This window comes from Ipomoea triloba, chromosome 8 (assembly GCF_003576645.1).
Source record: "Ipomoea triloba cultivar NCNSP0323 chromosome 8, ASM357664v1".
In the NCBI taxonomy this organism is placed as follows: Eukaryota; Viridiplantae; Streptophyta; class Magnoliopsida; order Solanales; family Convolvulaceae; genus Ipomoea; species Ipomoea triloba.
Window position 1 is genome coordinate 5,537,471 of NC_044923.1, and position 18,346 is coordinate 5,555,816.

Consider the following 18,346-nt stretch of genomic DNA (forward strand, 5'->3'; position numbering starts at 1 on the left):
ATATATATATATATATATATATATATATATATATATAATTTTCTAAAATTATATATAAACTAGTACAAACACACACCCATTTTTCGTGGTGCATGGGACATACAAAGACTCCCTTTCTGGCTTTCCATTTCCATTTTTTTCAATACATACATGTGTACTTTGAGAAACAATTTTTTATTCACTCATTAAACATTTTGTATGTATAATATGTCAAATTAAACCTCTCAGGATTTGAATCCACTTGAATCCAATTAACCCAATAGTTAGAAGTAGATCATACTGAAAATTATACCACACAATGACACTTTAAATGACATTTTAAGTTAAAATTTCCCAAATAATAGTGATTATGTAATATACTAATATTAGTTGAAAAGCTACACAACTATGCCCACAAGACCTTTGGCATAATAATACACATTTATTTGTTTTAAAATGTACAATTTACACATAGTCTAATCTCATATATTTTCCGGAATTGGAATTTGAAGGTCCTGATCTTTGTTGCTGCTACTTTTCATTTCCCCATAGAAGTAGGCAATAAATCCGAAAAGGGAAAGGGCAAGAGAAATGGCCTTTTGGATTTGGAACTTCTCGCCGTAGAAGACGACGGCGAATACCTCGGTGACGGAAAGGGTGGCGGCGACTATAACGCCCGACCACAACGAGGAGCCGTAGCAGATGACCCCGACGGCGCCGATGAAGAAGAATTGCCAAACCACGGCGCTGCATGCTACCACAATATAGTACTTATATTTACCCAGTTCAAACTCTCTTGCCTCCCTCGGGATCGCCTGTAACGTAACCCTAATTAATAATATAATTCTCATTCCAACAAATTAATCTAACCAAATTTTCTTATCACAACTTTAGTCATAGTACTTATATATGTTCAATAGTATATTGAAAATATTGGCCCTGTTTGGTAAATAGTTGTTAGCTGATTGGATTAGAAGATATAACTGGTTGATAACATGATTGTAGAAAGGTGTGATGCAGGATGGAAGCTCAAGAAACAACTACACAAATTATTTAAGAACTCAAAGGGAATAATATTTTTTTCAATCCTCCCGGATTAAATGAGTATATAAGCAACTTTGAGAATCCACAATAGAGATATAAATGTATTGTTTTGAGAATTGAAAAGACATCTAGAGCCACAAGAAAATAAAATACTTGATATAAATAAAAACAACTAATAAATGCATGGGACTTGGGACTTGGTACTTCAGCTGCATGCATGTGTGAACGTCATCAATGTGTTTGGTAAATTAACTGTTAGCTGATACTCTGATAGTCGTTTGATATAATTTTTTTTTCTCAAAAAGCTAATTGAAAAAATTGTTTTGACCAACTTTTTAAATTTTAACATTTTATAGTTACAAAAAACCAATTAACCAAACACTTATATTTTTTTTAACCAAGCGAAACAACTAATACTATTCATAAAAACACTAGCCAAAAGATGTTTCTAATTAGAGATTTGGATAACCACTTTTTTGTCAGTAGGGAAGACAACGAATTACATCCCTGCTTCTTGTCCTTGCTTGCATGCATATACTAAAATATTGGCAAGAATTTCTTAATCTTATCTAATTATATATAATCAATTAATTAAATAAAAGCAAGGGTGAAGAAATTAATATGATGCGACGGAGATCACCTGGAAATCCTTGTTGACCAGCATCCCCGCCGTACAAAACGCGGTGGAGAAGAAACACATCACCACCTGAATCTCCAGAACCAAACTATACGTGATCGCCTGCCTCGCCTTCACGTAAGTCAACTCAATCAACGGCAGAATAAACCCGTAAAGCGCCGCCGCCAAAACCGTCACAACAAACCCGATAATATACTCTCTACTCGCCTCGCCGGCGGGCCGGCCGGCGCCGTCGGCGAGGATCCCGGCGCCGGCGGTGAGAAGCGCGACGGCGGCGAGGGTGAACGCCGTGAAGCGCTGGCGGACGAGGAGGAAAGCGAAGGCGGCGGTGAAGGCGAGCTGGGTGGCGTAGATGAGCGACTGGGTGGAGACGGGGAGCTTCGCCATGCCGTAGGCGTAGAGGTAGGAATCGAGGCCGTTGATCACGCCGATGGCGGCGGACGCGCCGAATAGGCGGCGCGTCATGAGGACGCGCTTGGCGGTGGCGGCGCGTCGGCGGCGGTGGAAGTACGCGGCGGCGAGTGGGAGGAACGTGACCGGCCAGCCGCCGGTGTTGATCCAGCTGGAGAACCATATCCGCTTGCCGCCGCGGAGGAAGTAGAGGCGCATGGTTAACGGGCCGCCGCAGTTGCCGATCGCTAGGAGAGCGCAGTTGAGGAGGAGGAGGATGAGTTTTCCGGCGCCGTAGTTACCTTTATTATTTACTGACATTTCTTGAAAAATATAATGTAATGAAATTTAGCAATCTTGCTAAATTGATGATGAAATGAATGTTTATTTAGCAGAGAAAAATAATGGTTTTTTTAAATAGAAAATTTGCCTGGTAGGATGTTTCAGAATGTCATACTATATATAATTTGTAGTGAGTCACTGTATAATTGAATGTCTTTGTAGTCTAGTGATATGAAGTGACTCTCTCATTTGGAATATTTCATAATCATATTAAAAAAACTCTATGTCTTGGACTTCATGTCTTCATAGATAGAATGATGTTGACAAGAATCAAATTTATAATATTCTAATACAAGAATCATAATCAAATCCTATATTATTGACTTCATGCTTAACTGCTTCAAGCCTCTCCTATATACTCGAGTAAGTCTTTTCGGTTACCTTTTATATATTTTTGGAAAATGCCCGGCCATCACATATCTAGAATAAAGTAAAAAGAGAAAATTACAATCTCACTTTTTCTCACTGATCAACATAGTCGTAATAACTCAAAAGTCCAATCTCCTAGAACAAATTAGTGGAGCTCATAAGGATACGGTAAGAGAATTTTAAGTGCAATTGCTTATCGAAAGTCCAATCTCCTACTATCATAGGCATAAAATAATATTTTAATAGTACCAATTCTTTTTTTTTTTTTTTGTTATATTTCTGATGTGACCCAAAGCCAACTAATCGATTATATGCTGGATTAAGAAAGTCAAGTATGTTTTCAAAAAAAAGAAAGTCAGTATTTTTTCTTTCATGTAGGATTTTGTTTAGTGACTTAGTCATTAGTGCGGCTAATAAATTAATTTATTATCTGCATACACTTTTAAGTTTTTATATTAATGAATTTAATGTTAATAAATTAATAATTAATTTATAATAAGCCATATTAAATTTGGTTAGAGAAGAGGAAGTCTTTTTTTTTTTCTTTTTCCAAATAACTCAAATTTTCTAACTTCAACATACTATACCTTGAATTCCCACGAACCCACCTCAAGACTATTAAAGAGACAACAGACAAATTCTGAGGGCACATTATTGAGGACACATCTTTGCAATGTGAACCTGTGTTCAAAATATACAATTTACATACTGAATTATGAACATTCAATATGTAAATTGTGAACATTTAATATGCAAATTATGTATTTTGAACACGAATAATCTTACAAGTGTACCTAGATTCCTGGTATAAGTATTGAGTCCTTCTATATACTTCTCTGCAATAAGCCAATTATTAAATATGTGGTTGTGGTTCGTTCTTTATAATTCAACAACAAGAACAGTAAATATAACATTTTTTTAATTAGTGTGGGGTGGAGACTGGAGAGCACTAAATTCTTTTAGAATGGAGCAACACTGACAGGGTCTTTATTCCCAATGTTAATTTCTTATATATAATTTTAACGAGTACAAGAAAGTTCGTCTAAGAAATTATTAAATGCTAGGAATAATTTATTTTTTATTATTTATAAAAATAATGATAAGTGGTTGTCACATATATTGTTGGTTATTTAATTTGTCTCCAGAGAATCTATTGGTCAGTGCTGCTTTAATTTTTTTTGAGTACTATTGACCCCATTACAATGTAGTATTTATTCATAGTTACTTTGCAAGCCTTCACTGAGACTCGAACTCACACCATTTCATGTGGGGTATAATCGGGTGCCACTAGACCCCAAGGTCTTTGACCGGTGCTGCTTTAATTAAGATTAGGATTATGAAGACTTTTAACTAAATGCTTTATTATTTTATTTGACCAAGAGAAATTGTACGTGACTAGTAAGGAGCCTAATTATGGTCCACATAGTATTGTGTGGACCATAACAAAAAATACATTTTTAATATATCAAAAGTGCATTATTTGTGTACTGAATGTACATTATATAAAATACGGAGTAATATACTTTTAATATTCAAATAATGTACTTTCTTGAATATATTATACATTTTTAGTATATTAAAAATATATTATTTGTATACTAAATATATATTATTTGATAGTATGATTCGCACAACTGTGTGGACCATGATCCACACAATAATGATTGAATTAGGCAAATTATTGTGTGGACCATGGTCCACATAGTGTTGTGTGGACCATAATAAAAAGTACATTTTAATATATTAAATGTACATTATTTGTGTATTGAATGTACATTATACAATATAATGTACATTTAGTACATAAAAAATGTACATCTACTAAATATAATGTACATTATTTTTATACTAAATATATTATATACATTATTTTTATATTAAATATATATTATTTGATAGTATGGTTCACAATGAATTAGACTAAGTGCAAAGGTGGCAAATTATGTCGTGGACCCAGGTCCACCTTGCAAGGTGGTGGACCTGGGTCCAATACGACGCCGTTTCACTATTTTTTAAAAAAAAAAATTACTAAACATATAGTTCTGAAATGTGTGAATGTGGAGGTTTCAAATTGTAGATATGAAGTATAGAATTTGTGAATGTAGAGTTATGAATGTGTGAATCTGTAATAGAGCTAACAGAGTTCTAGCAGCCCTGAAATGTGTGAATGTGAAGGTTTCAAATTGTGAATATATAGTATAGAATTTGTGAATGTAGAGTTATGAATGTGCGAATATCTAGTAGAGTTAACAGGGTTCTAGCAACTTGTAGTCCTGTAATGTGTGAATGTGGGGTTCCTAAGTTGTGAACATGGAATATAGGACCTGTGAATATAGAGTTTTGAATTTGTGAATGCATAACAGTGGTAATATAGTTACTAAACATATAACCATGTAATGTGTGAACGTGGAGTTTTCAAATTGTGAATATAGAGTATAGGGTCTGTGAATGTAGAGTTTGTGTTCTGTTACGATGAGGAGCCGTTAACAATTAAGTTTTTTTTATTTTTTTTTTAAATCAAAAAAATAAATAAAAAATTGTGAAACGGTGTCGTATTGGACATAGGTCCACCTTACAATGTAATCCTGGGTCCACGGCATAACAACTGGGCAAAAGTTTAGCCGTTTAGGGCTCTAGATAGGAGGGGATAAAAGTTGATGGGCTATGATGTAAAGTCTGAAGGGCTAAGGAGATGGGGTACAATGTACAAAGATGGATAAAAGTTTATGGTTCCCCGTGAGTTTATTGATGCTTTGAGAAGTGTGGCCTTGCCAAATGAGTATAGCGTAAAGGACTCAATCATGTGGAATCAATCTCAGATGGGTACTTTCTCAGTCAAGATTGCGTATAACCTCCAATCAAACATCCAAATGTTGCAAGAATACACAAAGTGGAGCCTGATTTGGAAGACGAAACAGCCTAATAGAATCAAATTCTTCTTGTGCCTGATCATGAATGACCGCATAATGTGCAATGCAGAGCGGAAACGGAGGCATCTAGTCGACTCTGACGACTGCCCATCTCTATCCCGGGACTAAGAGCATCCTTAACAATGGAGTTCTTTTGCAGTTTTTGAGAAATTTTTGTAAGTGCAATTAGGAAAGAGAAAATGAGAGAGGAGGAAAAAAAATTAAAACAAATCAAATTAAAAAAAAAAATGAAACATGAAGTTGTCCGGCGCGCTTGACGCGCCCAGCTGTGCGCAGAATGCGCACAACACCACCTTGCCTTCAATAAATTTGTCAGAAAACATTGTACTACGTAGTATAAACCTTCATTTGCCGATGAATCCATTTCACTCTCTTTTCTATTCTCTCTCTTGCCATGTGGCTAAAATTCTGACATTATTTTCTCTTGCTTCACTGATGGTGATGCTTTAAGGAGAATATCGACCATGCACTAAGGAGATACCCTGCTGCTGTAGAGGTATGGAAGGCCCTTTTACCCCCCACTGTAGACACATAAAATTAAATGAATTGATTTGTATGTTATTGAGTTTTGATTAATGATTAATTGCTTTAATTTTGTCAATTAGATTAATATTTATTTAACTAGGTTGATTAAATGACCCAATAAATAATTAATTGGTTTAATTACTTAATTAAATGTAATCATATGTTGGGTGGTTAAGCTCAACTTGGTAGAATATTTGAGTTGGACCAATTAAAGTGACAGATTTTGATTTGGTTTGGCCCATCAAAAGTATATATGGATTATATAATTTTGTAGAAGTTGTGGATATCATAAATTGGTTCAAAAATATAAAATTATATATCATGGTTTCTGCCGAAAACCAGAGCACTGCTCTGGTCCGATAGAACGGACTACTCTAGTTTTCGGGTGTTTTCCGCAGGAAAAGGGGGGGAGTTTTTTCTTCTTCTTTTTTTTTTTAAATTAAAAATATTATTTTTAATATTATTATAAATATTTTAATATTTTAAATAAAATAATAGAAATATATAATTATACAATTCTATTCATTTTTCAGAACATGAACTAAACACACAAAGACAATTTTCCAGAATTCATCTAAACACTGGAAATGAATTTATTTTCTGAAAAATGACTCATTTTCCAAAAAACATTTTTCAGAAGTCATTTTCTTACTTTCAAAACACAGCCTAAGTAGGCATGAACAAAGCCGGATGGGGTTCATAACCCGAACATGGAGGGGGTTCATACCCAGGTGATAGAAGAGGTATAAATCCAGACTCAAAGTAGAGGTCGGATGGCACGAGACTATGCGGTGCACGATAACCCCACAAAGGAATCATGTATTATGTGTAGCATGTTTGTGGATGGTAAAAAATATTTATTACTCTAAAAAATTAAAAGTGAAATAAAATCAAATAAAAACCTAAATCCTATCCTCTTTAGTGGTTGGAAAAATGTATGTCTATCACCAACTCAAAACTTGGAAATTTTTGAAAGAGAAAAAGTTGAAATTTTTTACTTCTTTTATATATAGTGAAACAAAGTGCACATGCAAATCCCTCAAAGAGTACAACTCCCATGTAAATTAAATTAAATTTAGGAAAATTTAAAACGGCATGGGAAAGTACGTAACTTCTATACCTAATGTCACATGACTTGATTTTTAATAAATAAGGACTTAAAAACTTGTCTATGCTATATTAATACATAGGGTTAAAATATAAACCAAAAAACTGAAAATCCATGCAATCTAACTTCAATTAGTCTTTTGTTTTGTTTTTTATTTTTATTTTTATTTTTATTTTCTGTTGTTTGTTTGTTTTTTTATTTTATTATTATTATTTTTTTGGGCCACCACCATGCCAAGGAATAGAAGAGAGTAATATAATCTTCTTTGGTTTGATTAACTCCATCAAATTGGGCTTCTCACTCCATAATACTTTAAATATTTTATGTTGAGTTTAAATATAATGAGCCAATTATACCATGGATCCAATGTAGGCCTCAATTCAAAATAATATTCAAATTATACGCATGTAATTAATATATTATGTGCATTCAATTAATAAATTATGTGTCTACTACAATTAACATATTATGTGTTTGCCAATTGTTTTTTTTTTTTTTGAGAAAATGTGTTTGCCAATTGTTAATTTGTTAAATTATGGGCATGCTCGATTTACTTCTTCATCATGAGCCTAAGAGTTAGTTTATATGATCTCTGATATAGTCCAAAAAGTTAGAAAACTTGGGTTATAAAAAAAATGTTAATCAATCTTTTTTTTTTTTTTTTACAAGAAAGCTCTTAGCAACTATTCGAGTTGCATTCTTGACTTGTGAAATTAAAGGATACAATGCACTGTGTGACCGTGGGTTCCGGAAGGATTAACGATGGGTGGATTATGTTTATAGTATGAACAATGATTATGTTTAGAATAGATTGGAATAATTTGCTACCGTAATTAGCAATGATGATTTATTAGATTAATTGATTGTCATAATTAGTGCTTCTTGATTTACGTAGATTATAGAGGGTGGATGATGCAAATCTGTACTTGAGGAAACGTGTTTTGTATTGAGTAGTTAAGCAAGCGAGTGTACGTTACGTTTTTGGCAGGGAATAATTTGGGGCTTTTGATCAAAATAGGCCGATATGGAGTTTGTTTTAAAAAACATTTTCTAAAATTGAAAAAAAAAAAACAAAAAAAACTAGTTTACTATTTTGTCTTGTCAGAAACGAAAATGGTATTTGCGTTTTATATTTTCAAAAATGATAAGCAATTATAAAATAACGTCGAATTATGTGTTTGATTTTTTTTTTTTGGTCGGGAGTAGACCCTAATTGTAGGAGACACATTTAAGCTCGTACTATACTCTAATTAATCATCATTTGCATTAGATTGGCCCAATTAAGGTACAAAGTACGGGTCATATTGATTTTTTTGCAATCGTTACATCGTGAACCAGGGTCCACAGTGTACTGTGGACCATGATCTAAAACGGTTTCGTTTAACTAAGTAATGGGGAGTTGACGCGCGACGGACACCGTTCCGTCCTTCCAAATCCCGTTCTGTGTATTCTTATGTGTAGTTCTGTGTATTCTATTGAGTGTTTATGTGTATTCTATTATACAATTCTGTACATTAATAATTTCAATACCATAATTTTGTGCATTATTGCTTTCCAATACGGCAATACCGCAATAACATTAAGTATACAAAATAGATCATTAATGTACATAAGTATATAAAAGAATACACATATCATTCAATAGAATACACACAATCAATAGCCTAAGTATTAGCATTACTATTTCATGAATCATGAGGTATGGTACACGAAATCAATAATGTACAGAATTATATAGCAGAATACACAGAATCATATACCAGAATACACAGAATTTATTAATAGAATTCACATAATTATTAGCCTAAGTATTATCTCTGTTGTTTCATGAGGTATAGTATTGGAATCAATAATGTATAGAATTACATATTAGAATACACAGAATCAATGAAAAGGACACACAGAATATAAGCCTAAGTATTATTTCTTATGTTCAATGATGTATGGTATTGAAAATCAATAATGTATAGAATTGTATAATAGAATACACAAAATCAATGACTAGAATAATATACATAATGTCACAACAAAATGTACAGAATATCATCACAAAATATACAGAACTCATCTTATAAGTTAAAACCGAACGAGAAACGAAAAAGTCGTTAATTAAAAGAACCAAAACGATGTCGTTTTAAATTAGGGTGCACAATGATTGCGAACCCTGGTTCACGATATAAATTGCGTTTTTTCCGTATGAGAAGGGTGTCTTTGACTTTTTTTAAATTTCATATTTTATTTTACGGAAAAACGGAATACGTTAAATAATGCGTATGGTTTTTTCCCCTTGTTTTGCGTTATTTCTTTTTTCCTTTTTCCCTGTCTTTTCTACCAGTTTCTTCTTCTCCTCTTTTTAGCGTTATTTTTCCCCTTCTTTTGAGTTCTTTTTTCCGTTTTTATTTTTCTTTATTAAATGGTGGAATACAAAATTTAAAAAACAAAACACTAATTGAGACAAACAAATGAAAGCAAAAAATATAGTATAACAAAATTAGAAAAAAAAACAAATTATTATTATATATATCACAATAGTCTAGGACTAAAAGTGAAATTTGTTCAGAAATTTTTTTTTATCCAAATACATACACGTGGTATAGGAATATTAAATCCGAATATTCAATTTTGGGACTTATGTAAATTATAAATGAATTATACTATATTTATTTTCATTTTTTTACTCCATATTGGGTGTCATCCGTGATTGTTTTAAAAAATAAAGTAGAACATTATTTTTATTTATTTATTTTTCTTTACCAAATAAAATATATACACGTGATCAGAGTTATACATTATGGGCCGAGAATACATATATCATTTTCAATTATAAATTGGGGTTGAGATCCATAGATTACCACTTACCAGAATATACCAGCTAAGAATGAGATGCAAATTTTAGTGCTCCGTAACTTTACACGTAGTGCATTTGTGTCCCATATTGGCCATATATCTTTTGTCTTTAAGACAAATAATTTATTTCTTCTAGAGACATCATCACCCTTAAAGTATCAATCATATATTGGCATGTATCAATTTCTTCCTTTTTTTTGTATTAACCTTATCTTTTCCAAACTCCTAATAATCATTTGTAGGTTTTCTTGTACCCATTAGCCGTTCCGTTTCTACGAGAAATGGAAACCAACAAGGGTGAAATTCGACGGCCGCTGTTGTTGTCGGAAACGGCGTCGAATACGTTTTCCGACAACGTTAATGGCCGCGGAGATTACGATGGTGATGAGGAGGGATATGGGAACCTGAACGCGAGGATCTGGATCGAAACGAAAAAGCTGTGGCACATAGTGGGCCCCTCCATCTTCAGCCGCGTGGCGTCGTTCACCATGAACGTCGTGACCCAAGCCTTCGCCGGGCATCTCGGCGAGGTGGAGCTCGCCGCCATCTCCATTTCTAACACCGTCATCGTCGGCCTCAATTTCGGCCTCCTTGTAAGTTCTACACCTGCGAAATACAAAATGTTACACAGTTCTTAACATGGTTCCCAGGGAATATAAAATAGTGTCTTTTTTGGGTTGCGTGAAAAAAATTCCTAATCACTATTAGGAACTATTCATTGAGTAAATTCTCACTTAGTGATTTTAGTCGAGCAAAGGATTATAACTTGGTAAATTTTTCTGGTAACCTTAATCAGTAAAAGATCATGATTAGTTAAATTTCGGCTGTGATCTTAATCAACAAATGATCATACTGAATTAACTAATTAATTTAAATTGTTCATAATTGATATGCTTAACCTAAACACTAATAGGTCGTGGTTTTGTGGGAATTAAACTTATAATGTTACCAAGTCAACAACCAACTAATTTGGTTGGGTTGTCATAAAATATATACTTCATCTGTCCCATTTTATCTGTCCTACTTACTATTCATTGGTCAAGCCAACTATTTCTTTGTTTATTTTCTTTAGTATTTTTTTTACTTATTTTTAAATTTAATTTTTTGTGTTTAATAGTACTTTTAGTGTAGTTTTTAAATATATAAATTTTGCATAATAATACAAAAACTAATATTATGAAAAATTGGATTAAAAATAATTTCAGTCAAGTCTCGTTAACTGAACCCGACACATATATAAAATGGGACAGAGGGAATAGTAAATTTTTTGAGTGTATTTTAGTGCATGGCTGGCCGACACTATTTGAATGTGCAGTAAGCTAGTAAATTTTATCTTATAATCTTAATCAGTAAATGATCACCGGAGGTTGTAAATATTTGACAGTACTCAAGCCAAAAAAAAAAAAAGAATGATTTTTTTTTTGAAAACAAAAGAATGATTTATCACTTAATTGTTGTCATATGCATGTTAAGAATGGGAACTTTGTGTGTGTATATATATATATATATATATATATATATATATATAATGTTTATATATAAGTAAATAATATAGATTAAATTCAACAAAGATGAAGTAACTTAGATGGTTAAGTATGCATGTGTTATAGTAGAGGTTAAAATATCTCATTTGTTTTAATCTTTTTAGACCACTGAATGAAATTTCTGGCTTTGATCCCTAGTGGTTGGCCTCCACTATTAGAATGTGCAGTAAATCCTTCCTTGTAACCCTAATCAGTAAATGACCAATGAGAAGTTGCCCATATCCGACCGGGCTCAACCCAAAAAAAATGGTTTTATCACTTAATTGTATGTTGTGATATGCATCTTAAGGCAGGATTGGAAAAGGTATTGATTTGTACGTGTGTTAGTTAGGGATGGCTAGTGCATTGGAGACATTATGCGGGCAAGCATTCGGCGCCAAAAAGCTTCACATGCTAGGCATATACATGCAAAGATCATGGATCGTCCTATTCCTCTGCTGTTTCCTCCTCCTACCTCTCTACGTCTTCGCCACGCCGATCCTGAAGGCGCTGGGGCAGCCGGACGACGTGGCGGAGCAGTCGGGGATGGTGTCGCTGTGGTTCATCCCGCTGCACTTCAGCTTCGCGTTCCAGTTCCCGGTGCAGCGGTTCCTGCAGAGCCAGCTGAAGACGGCGGTTCTGGCCTGGGTGTCGCTGGCGGTGCTGATTATTCACACGGCGATGAGTTGGTTGCTCGTTTATGTTTTGGAGCTGGGGATTGTGGGGGCGGCGGTGGCGCTGGATATTTCGTGGTGGCTGCTGTTCTTGGGGATGTTTGGGTACACCGTGTGCGGCGGGTGCCCGGAGACGTGGAGTGGGTTCTCCATGGAGGCGTTTTCCGGGCTTTGGGAGTTCTTCTCGCTCTCTTGCTCTTCCGGGGTCATGCTTTGGTACAGATTCTCAATCTTACTTTCTAAATTTTACTTTCTGATGTAGTGATTGTTGATAAGTTTTTTTTTTTTTTTTTTTTTTTTTTTGTCTAAATACAAATGCTTACATTAGATTTTGTCTGAAAATAAAAGTTGGGAGTAGAAAATAGGGGTACAAATAGTATTTTCCCTTGAAAATTGATACATTTCTATAAAAGAACCATGGTACTTTTTTTGGGTGACAAGAACAATTTTGCATCCACTAATTAATTGACTAAGAATTAGTTTAAGTTATTCATAATTAAGTAGAATTGAACATATAATTTGGTAGTTTTCAAGTTAATAACCTGATCAACTTCGCTAGCTAGGTTGTCTAGGAGAACCATCATACGGAGTATTTGACTGATTTATATATAATCATTTCTTATTTCTTTTTTCTTTAGGTGTATTCATCACTTAATTTTCTATAAGGAAAATGATAAATGACTCCGGGGAGTAAGACTCTTGTGTCTTGATTTGATTGAAAGGGATGAAAAGAAAGTAATAGAAATTGTGATCTATATTTTAAAATAAATTAAAGGATGACATGTAAGTAGTTAGGAATAGAATGTTTTTTTTTTTTTTTTTTTTTGACACAAAGTAGGAATAGAATGTAAATTAAAAGTAATATATTACTCTTTGCATAATTAGATATGACACCAGACAACATAGGACAAGTTTAGGTTTTATAGTACTTGGGTCTATTTAATACCGTCCTTATATGAGCAATGCTTATACTGTAGACTAAGATACAAAAAATTTATTAAAAATAAATTTGTATTAAGATTCATCTAGCTTACCAACTACCAAGTAGATTTCAGCGTTTATTTATAAAGTTGTAATTTAAAAAGAAAAAAGTAAAATTTTAATTTTTAAAATCTAAAAATTAATTTTTATGAATGTACAAATAATATACAGTTTAATAATTATATAAATGCGTAGTATAATTAAAATTTTATAATATTTTAAAAAGTATTAATTAAATTTTTAAATAATTTAAGTCGGATGTACAACCTTAACCCACATTCTAATATGAGTTGACCTCACATATATCCCGCCATAGATAGTGTCTAAGTCAAGTTACGCGGATTGAACTTACTTGATATCACTATGACATTATGCATAATTAGTCTTTCGTGAAACTGGTTCTCAGTCGTATTATGATATTGTGGAATGTATATTTCTGTATATATGTCGCACTTATTATACTTACTCTAATATTTTTTTTTTATGTGTTTAATTATTTTAAAGGGTTGAGTTTTTATTGTTGTCATATGTTGAATGTGATATATATGTGAATGCACATGCAGCTTGGAGAATTGGTACTACAGGATCCTAGTATTGATGACTGGCTACTTTGACGACAACGCCACCCTCGCAGTCGATGCACTGTCCATTTGGTATGTCTCCCAAATTAATGCACCCACCAAATTATTACAATAATAAATAATTTGTCTTTAATTTGTACACCAACTTAAGGTAGCTAGAGAATGATGTTTTTTACATTTTCTTGCATGACAGCATGAATATCAATGGCTGGGAAATGATGATACCCCTTGCTTTCTTTGCCGCTACCGGGTAATTAATATATTCATATCTTTAAAAAAAAAAAAAAAATCAACTCAAGGGAACACACCAAAACAAACTACCTAAAATGAGATTCTATGAGATGGAGGAATGCCCATTAGAACAAAATCAACTTTTCTATTTTGTTCTCTATAAATATACCCTAATCACACTTACCACACGAGTTATCAAAGGAAACCCTTAGCCCTCCACATCCTCTAGCACCCATAGATCACATAATCACCAACTCAAAATCACCTTCCACATAGACCATCCCCAGTCAAATCGTTGGGTACTTAGCTTAGTAATCACAAGGTTCTAACTTTGGCTTTCAGTGAGGGCAATCTATTGACCTTCCATAGAGATAACCGAAATCAAGTTGGTTGAGTTGTTGGTTTGGTAACCGCAAGGTTCTTTCAGTGAGAGTGGTCTATTAGCCATATTGGTTTAAGTTGGTTAGCTATTGACCTTCCACAGGAGCAATCCCAGTCAAATTGGTTGAGTTATTGGTTTGGTAACCGTAAGGTTCTTTCAATGAGAGTGGTCTATTGGTCATCTTGGTCTAGCCTATTGGTCATCTTGGTCTGAGCTAGTTAGCTACAGAGCAATCTAGATCAGTTTATCTCATTGTGATTCTTTGCAGGGTCTAAGGTCACAAGACGTGTTTACCCAATATATACACTCAGCTCGGTAGTAACTGCGGGTTTTCCTAGTCATAAAAAAAAAAAAAAAAAAATCACCCTCCGCTGCAATCCGATGAAACCCTTTAATTTCTCCCAAGCCAGAATTTGATATTATCTTGTACTAGCTAATTAATTATTATATGATTATGAGCAGAGTGAGGGTGGCGAATGAGCTAGGAGCAGGGAGAGGAAAAGCAGCAAAATTTGCAACGTTTGTGTCTGTCACACAATCCACCATCATCGGACTGCTGTTCTGTGTGCTGATAATGATGTTTGATGACAAGTTCGCCATGATCTTCACCTCCAGCGCTGACGTGCTCCTGATGGTCAAAAAGATCGCATATCTTCTGGCCTTCACAATCCTTTTGAACAGTGTTCAGCCGGTTTTATCAGGCGTGGCTGTCGGATCAGGATGGCAAGCCAAAGTAGCTTACATTAATCTAGGTTGCTATTACCTTGTCGGAGTCCCCCTCGGAGTTGTCACAGGTTATGTTTTCAAAACTGGTGTTGAGGTAGGTAACCCTTTAATTACTGCTCCTTATTGTAAATTTAGTACTCTAGACTTTTACTTGCACCCGAAATTCCTCGTCTCAATCTCAATGGGTCCCACACCTTGACCCGATAAGGTGGTGTAGTGGTAAATCATCACGGTTACTCACCGTCTAATCAGGTGGAACGACCAATGTTTGGTGTCTATAAAGAGCTGGTCACGTTGGGTGTAACTTTGACACTGCAGCTGACAAATCTTGATTTTGCGTGCTTGAACCTATGGCATGAGTATCTATGAGTTATAGGTGTTGACTTCTCTGATCTAAAATTTTATGATAGAAGTGAGGGATTTGATTTGATTTTATAATTTTAAACAAAACCCTAATTTTAGGATCCTAAGCTACTAATTTTCCTAAAAATGTGTTAAAATATAATTTATACCGCGACTGACTAACTAAATTTATACAATAGTTAGTAACTAAAAGTATTATTTACAAATTATATTAATAATGATGTGAAAATTTGTAGGGCATATGGGCTGGGATGATTTTTGGTGGAACGGCAGTGCAGACAATAATCCTCATCATTATGACAATTCGATGCGACTGGGAAAAAGAGGTAAATTTTTACCTTTGAAATAAATAAATAAATAATAATAGTAATAATTAGAAAAATAACATTTTTTTCTCTTGAAATTATTTTTAGATATTCATTTTTGACAATATAACATTTTATATTTATTGACTAGCTATATATTTCCTAAGTTTCTAATCACTTTCCGATAATTAATAATATGAATTTTTTTAATTGAGTGAATTTTATTAAGGTAAATTTTGGAAGAGATTATAGGGTTGCTCCTACCATTATTAATGGTTATTGTGTGGTGCTTTAATATGTAGGCGGAGAAAGCAACTCAACGTGTCAAAAAATGGTCATCTCCAGCAAGTGAATCACATACATAGTTGGTCCATTTCAGCTTTAATTTGATGGGAACGATGCATGCCAAACCAAATGGCTGAGCTTCATGTTTTTGAAGGCATACATGCATGCATGCACCAGCCATTTTCTTTTAGAGTTCTTGATCAATATCATTATATCATCCTTCGTACATTTTAGTAGACTGTTTACTCTTAAATTAATATATTTTCGATGAAAAGTAATTGACTTTGAGGGTGTTTGGTAAATAGCTGTTAACTGATTGGGTTAGTAAGTTTGACTAGTTGATAGCGATAGCTGATTGTAGAATAGATGTTTGGTAAATTTGTTGTTAGTTGTTAGCTGATTACATGTAAAATGAATTTCTCAAAAAGCTTATCGAAAAAGCTACTTTGAGCAGCTTTTTGAATTTTAGCGTTTTGGAGCAATAATTTATTACAAAAAAATTAATTAATTAATCAAACACTTAGATTGACTATTTAACCAAGTCAAACATCTAATAGTGGTCAAATTGAATGATAAACTAACTATGTTACTAAATAAGTCAAAATTGATTAATAAGTTAAAGATTTTGTGGTCAAGTGACATAGTTATGACCCTCCCAAATGAAACGTAACAAGTTAAATCCCAGAAAGTCCAATTGGTTAACTTTATATACTTTTTTAAGGTCCTGTCAACAACCGAAGAAGCGGGGTCAGAGCAGCTCATGAGAGGGCCATTGCCATGTTGGGAAATCTGCACCACTCAAGTTAGCAACTAGCAATCCACTCTCACGCCAAACATTACGTGAATAATCACACAACACTAAGCTAAGGCATGCATGGAATCCACATTTACCCTGCACACACATTGGGCATGAAGGCTCACATCTACCCTCCTAAGCTATAAATTAGTGGTAATAGACAACACATTTTTCACAGCTCTCCAAAGGAAGGCCTCCACTAGGAGGGACCTTTAATATCCAAACTTATTCCAACTGACAACCAACAAATTGTTCAGGAGTTGCAAGGTTCCAACAAGCTTAATAACCATACCTTTTAAAGTACTTTTAAATGAAGAAGATAAACCTCCTTGTTCTTGTACAAACATACTGATAACATTTGGAAAGTTTTTACATAAGAGGGATATGTTTAAGTTTTTTACAGCACCTAGATAATTTCTATATTTTAGGGCATAAAGATCTCATCTTTCCCATAATTCCTCTAGCCTCCTTAATCTAAGAGAAACTAAATACTCACAGAAAAAGCACTACACAACAAATACTCGGCATCTAAAGCAATAACTACGTACAAGACAAACTTAATCACAAAATTAAACTCAGGAAACGGAACAATCCACTCACAAAGGACTCCCAGAACAAAATTCAAAAAACCAAAAACTCTTCCTAGACTTTCCTTTTTAAAAAAATAACTCTTCCTATACCTAAAAATCAGTCAAGGTGGTTTCTCTGCGAAGGAGATACCAAGGTTTGGTCTTCTAAGGCCGGATGAATGAAGTAGAAGCTATGGGGATGAAGGAGGCTCTAAAGTGGAAGTCTATTTAATATTGATGGAGTGCAGGGGAAACTGACTATATAAGTCTATCAACAACATCAACAATCACAATCTCTCATCCTACTTTGACCTTATTATGCATGATGTTAGAGAATTAGCTAATACTTTTTCTAAACTTAGCTTTTTGTTTGCTAAACGGTTGCCCACTTACTAGCTCGGGAAGCTATTCTCAGACTGTATGGACTGTTTTATGATCCCTTTTCCTTCCATTGTTCTTGCTTTGGATATTGACTATATTATTAATATATGAAGTTATTTTTCTTTAAAAAAAAATCAACTCTATTACAGTATAGTATTTATTAATTGTAGTTCAATTATATGACATTCCCTCCATGAGAGCCATAAAAGTGTCAATTGAGCTTAATTCAATGTGCTTGACTACTTGGCACAGATACTTTCTTTAAATAAATCTAAAATGCATATCCCACCGATCACGGATGTAGCAGTTCCTACTTTCTTCTTTAAAGTAAGTTTGTAATTACTACTTCTTTAACAATATAAGTAAATTAATCGAATA

The 18,346-nt window shown here is 33.8% G+C and overlaps 2 protein-coding genes across 2 annotated transcripts; one reads left to right on the plus strand and one right to left on the minus strand.

Moving 5' to 3' along the window:
* Positions 1 to 299: 299 nt before the first annotated feature.
* Positions 300 to 2,490, minus strand: LOC116027748 (purine permease 1-like). Its single transcript, XM_031269488.1, has 2 exons — positions 1,664 to 2,490; positions 300 to 794 (listed from the first exon to the last, which is right to left on the minus strand). Exons 1-2 carry the CDS (start codon positions 2,369 to 2,371, stop codon positions 462 to 464), a joined length of 1,041 nt encoding a protein of 346 aa, XP_031125348.1. The 5' UTR covers positions 2,372 to 2,490; the 3' UTR covers positions 300 to 461.
* A 7,850-nt stretch (positions 2,491 to 10,340) lies between these two features.
* LOC116026590 (protein DETOXIFICATION 27-like) lies at positions 10,341 to 16,524 on the plus strand. The gene is made up of 7 exons (XM_031267913.1): positions 10,341 to 10,764; positions 12,043 to 12,584; positions 13,913 to 14,002; positions 14,124 to 14,180; positions 15,006 to 15,363; positions 15,869 to 15,958; positions 16,240 to 16,524. Exons 1-7 carry the CDS (start codon positions 10,453 to 10,455, stop codon positions 16,300 to 16,302), a joined length of 1,512 nt encoding a protein of 503 aa, XP_031123773.1. The 5' UTR covers positions 10,341 to 10,452; the 3' UTR covers positions 16,303 to 16,524.
* Positions 16,525 to 18,346: the final 1,822 nt, after the last annotated feature.

Coding starts and splice junctions, on each gene's coding strand:
- LOC116027748 (XM_031269488.1), bottom strand. CDS start 2,371: ATGTCAGTAAATAATAAAGGTAACTACGGCGCCGGAAAACTCATCCTC. Junction 795..1,663: donor TGGTCAACAAGGATTTCCAG/GTGATCTCCGTC, acceptor GTTACGTTACAG/GCGATCCCGAGGGAGGCAAG.
- LOC116026590 (XM_031267913.1), top strand. CDS start 10,453: ATGGAAACCAACAAGGGTGAAATTCGACGGCCGCTGTTGTTGTCGGAA. Junction 12,585..13,912: donor TCTTCCGGGGTCATGCTTTG/GTACAGATTCTC, acceptor ATGCACATGCAG/CTTGGAGAATTGGTACTACA. Junction 15,364..15,868: donor TTTTCAAAACTGGTGTTGAG/GTAGGTAACCCT, acceptor GAAAATTTGTAG/GGCATATGGGCTGGGATGAT.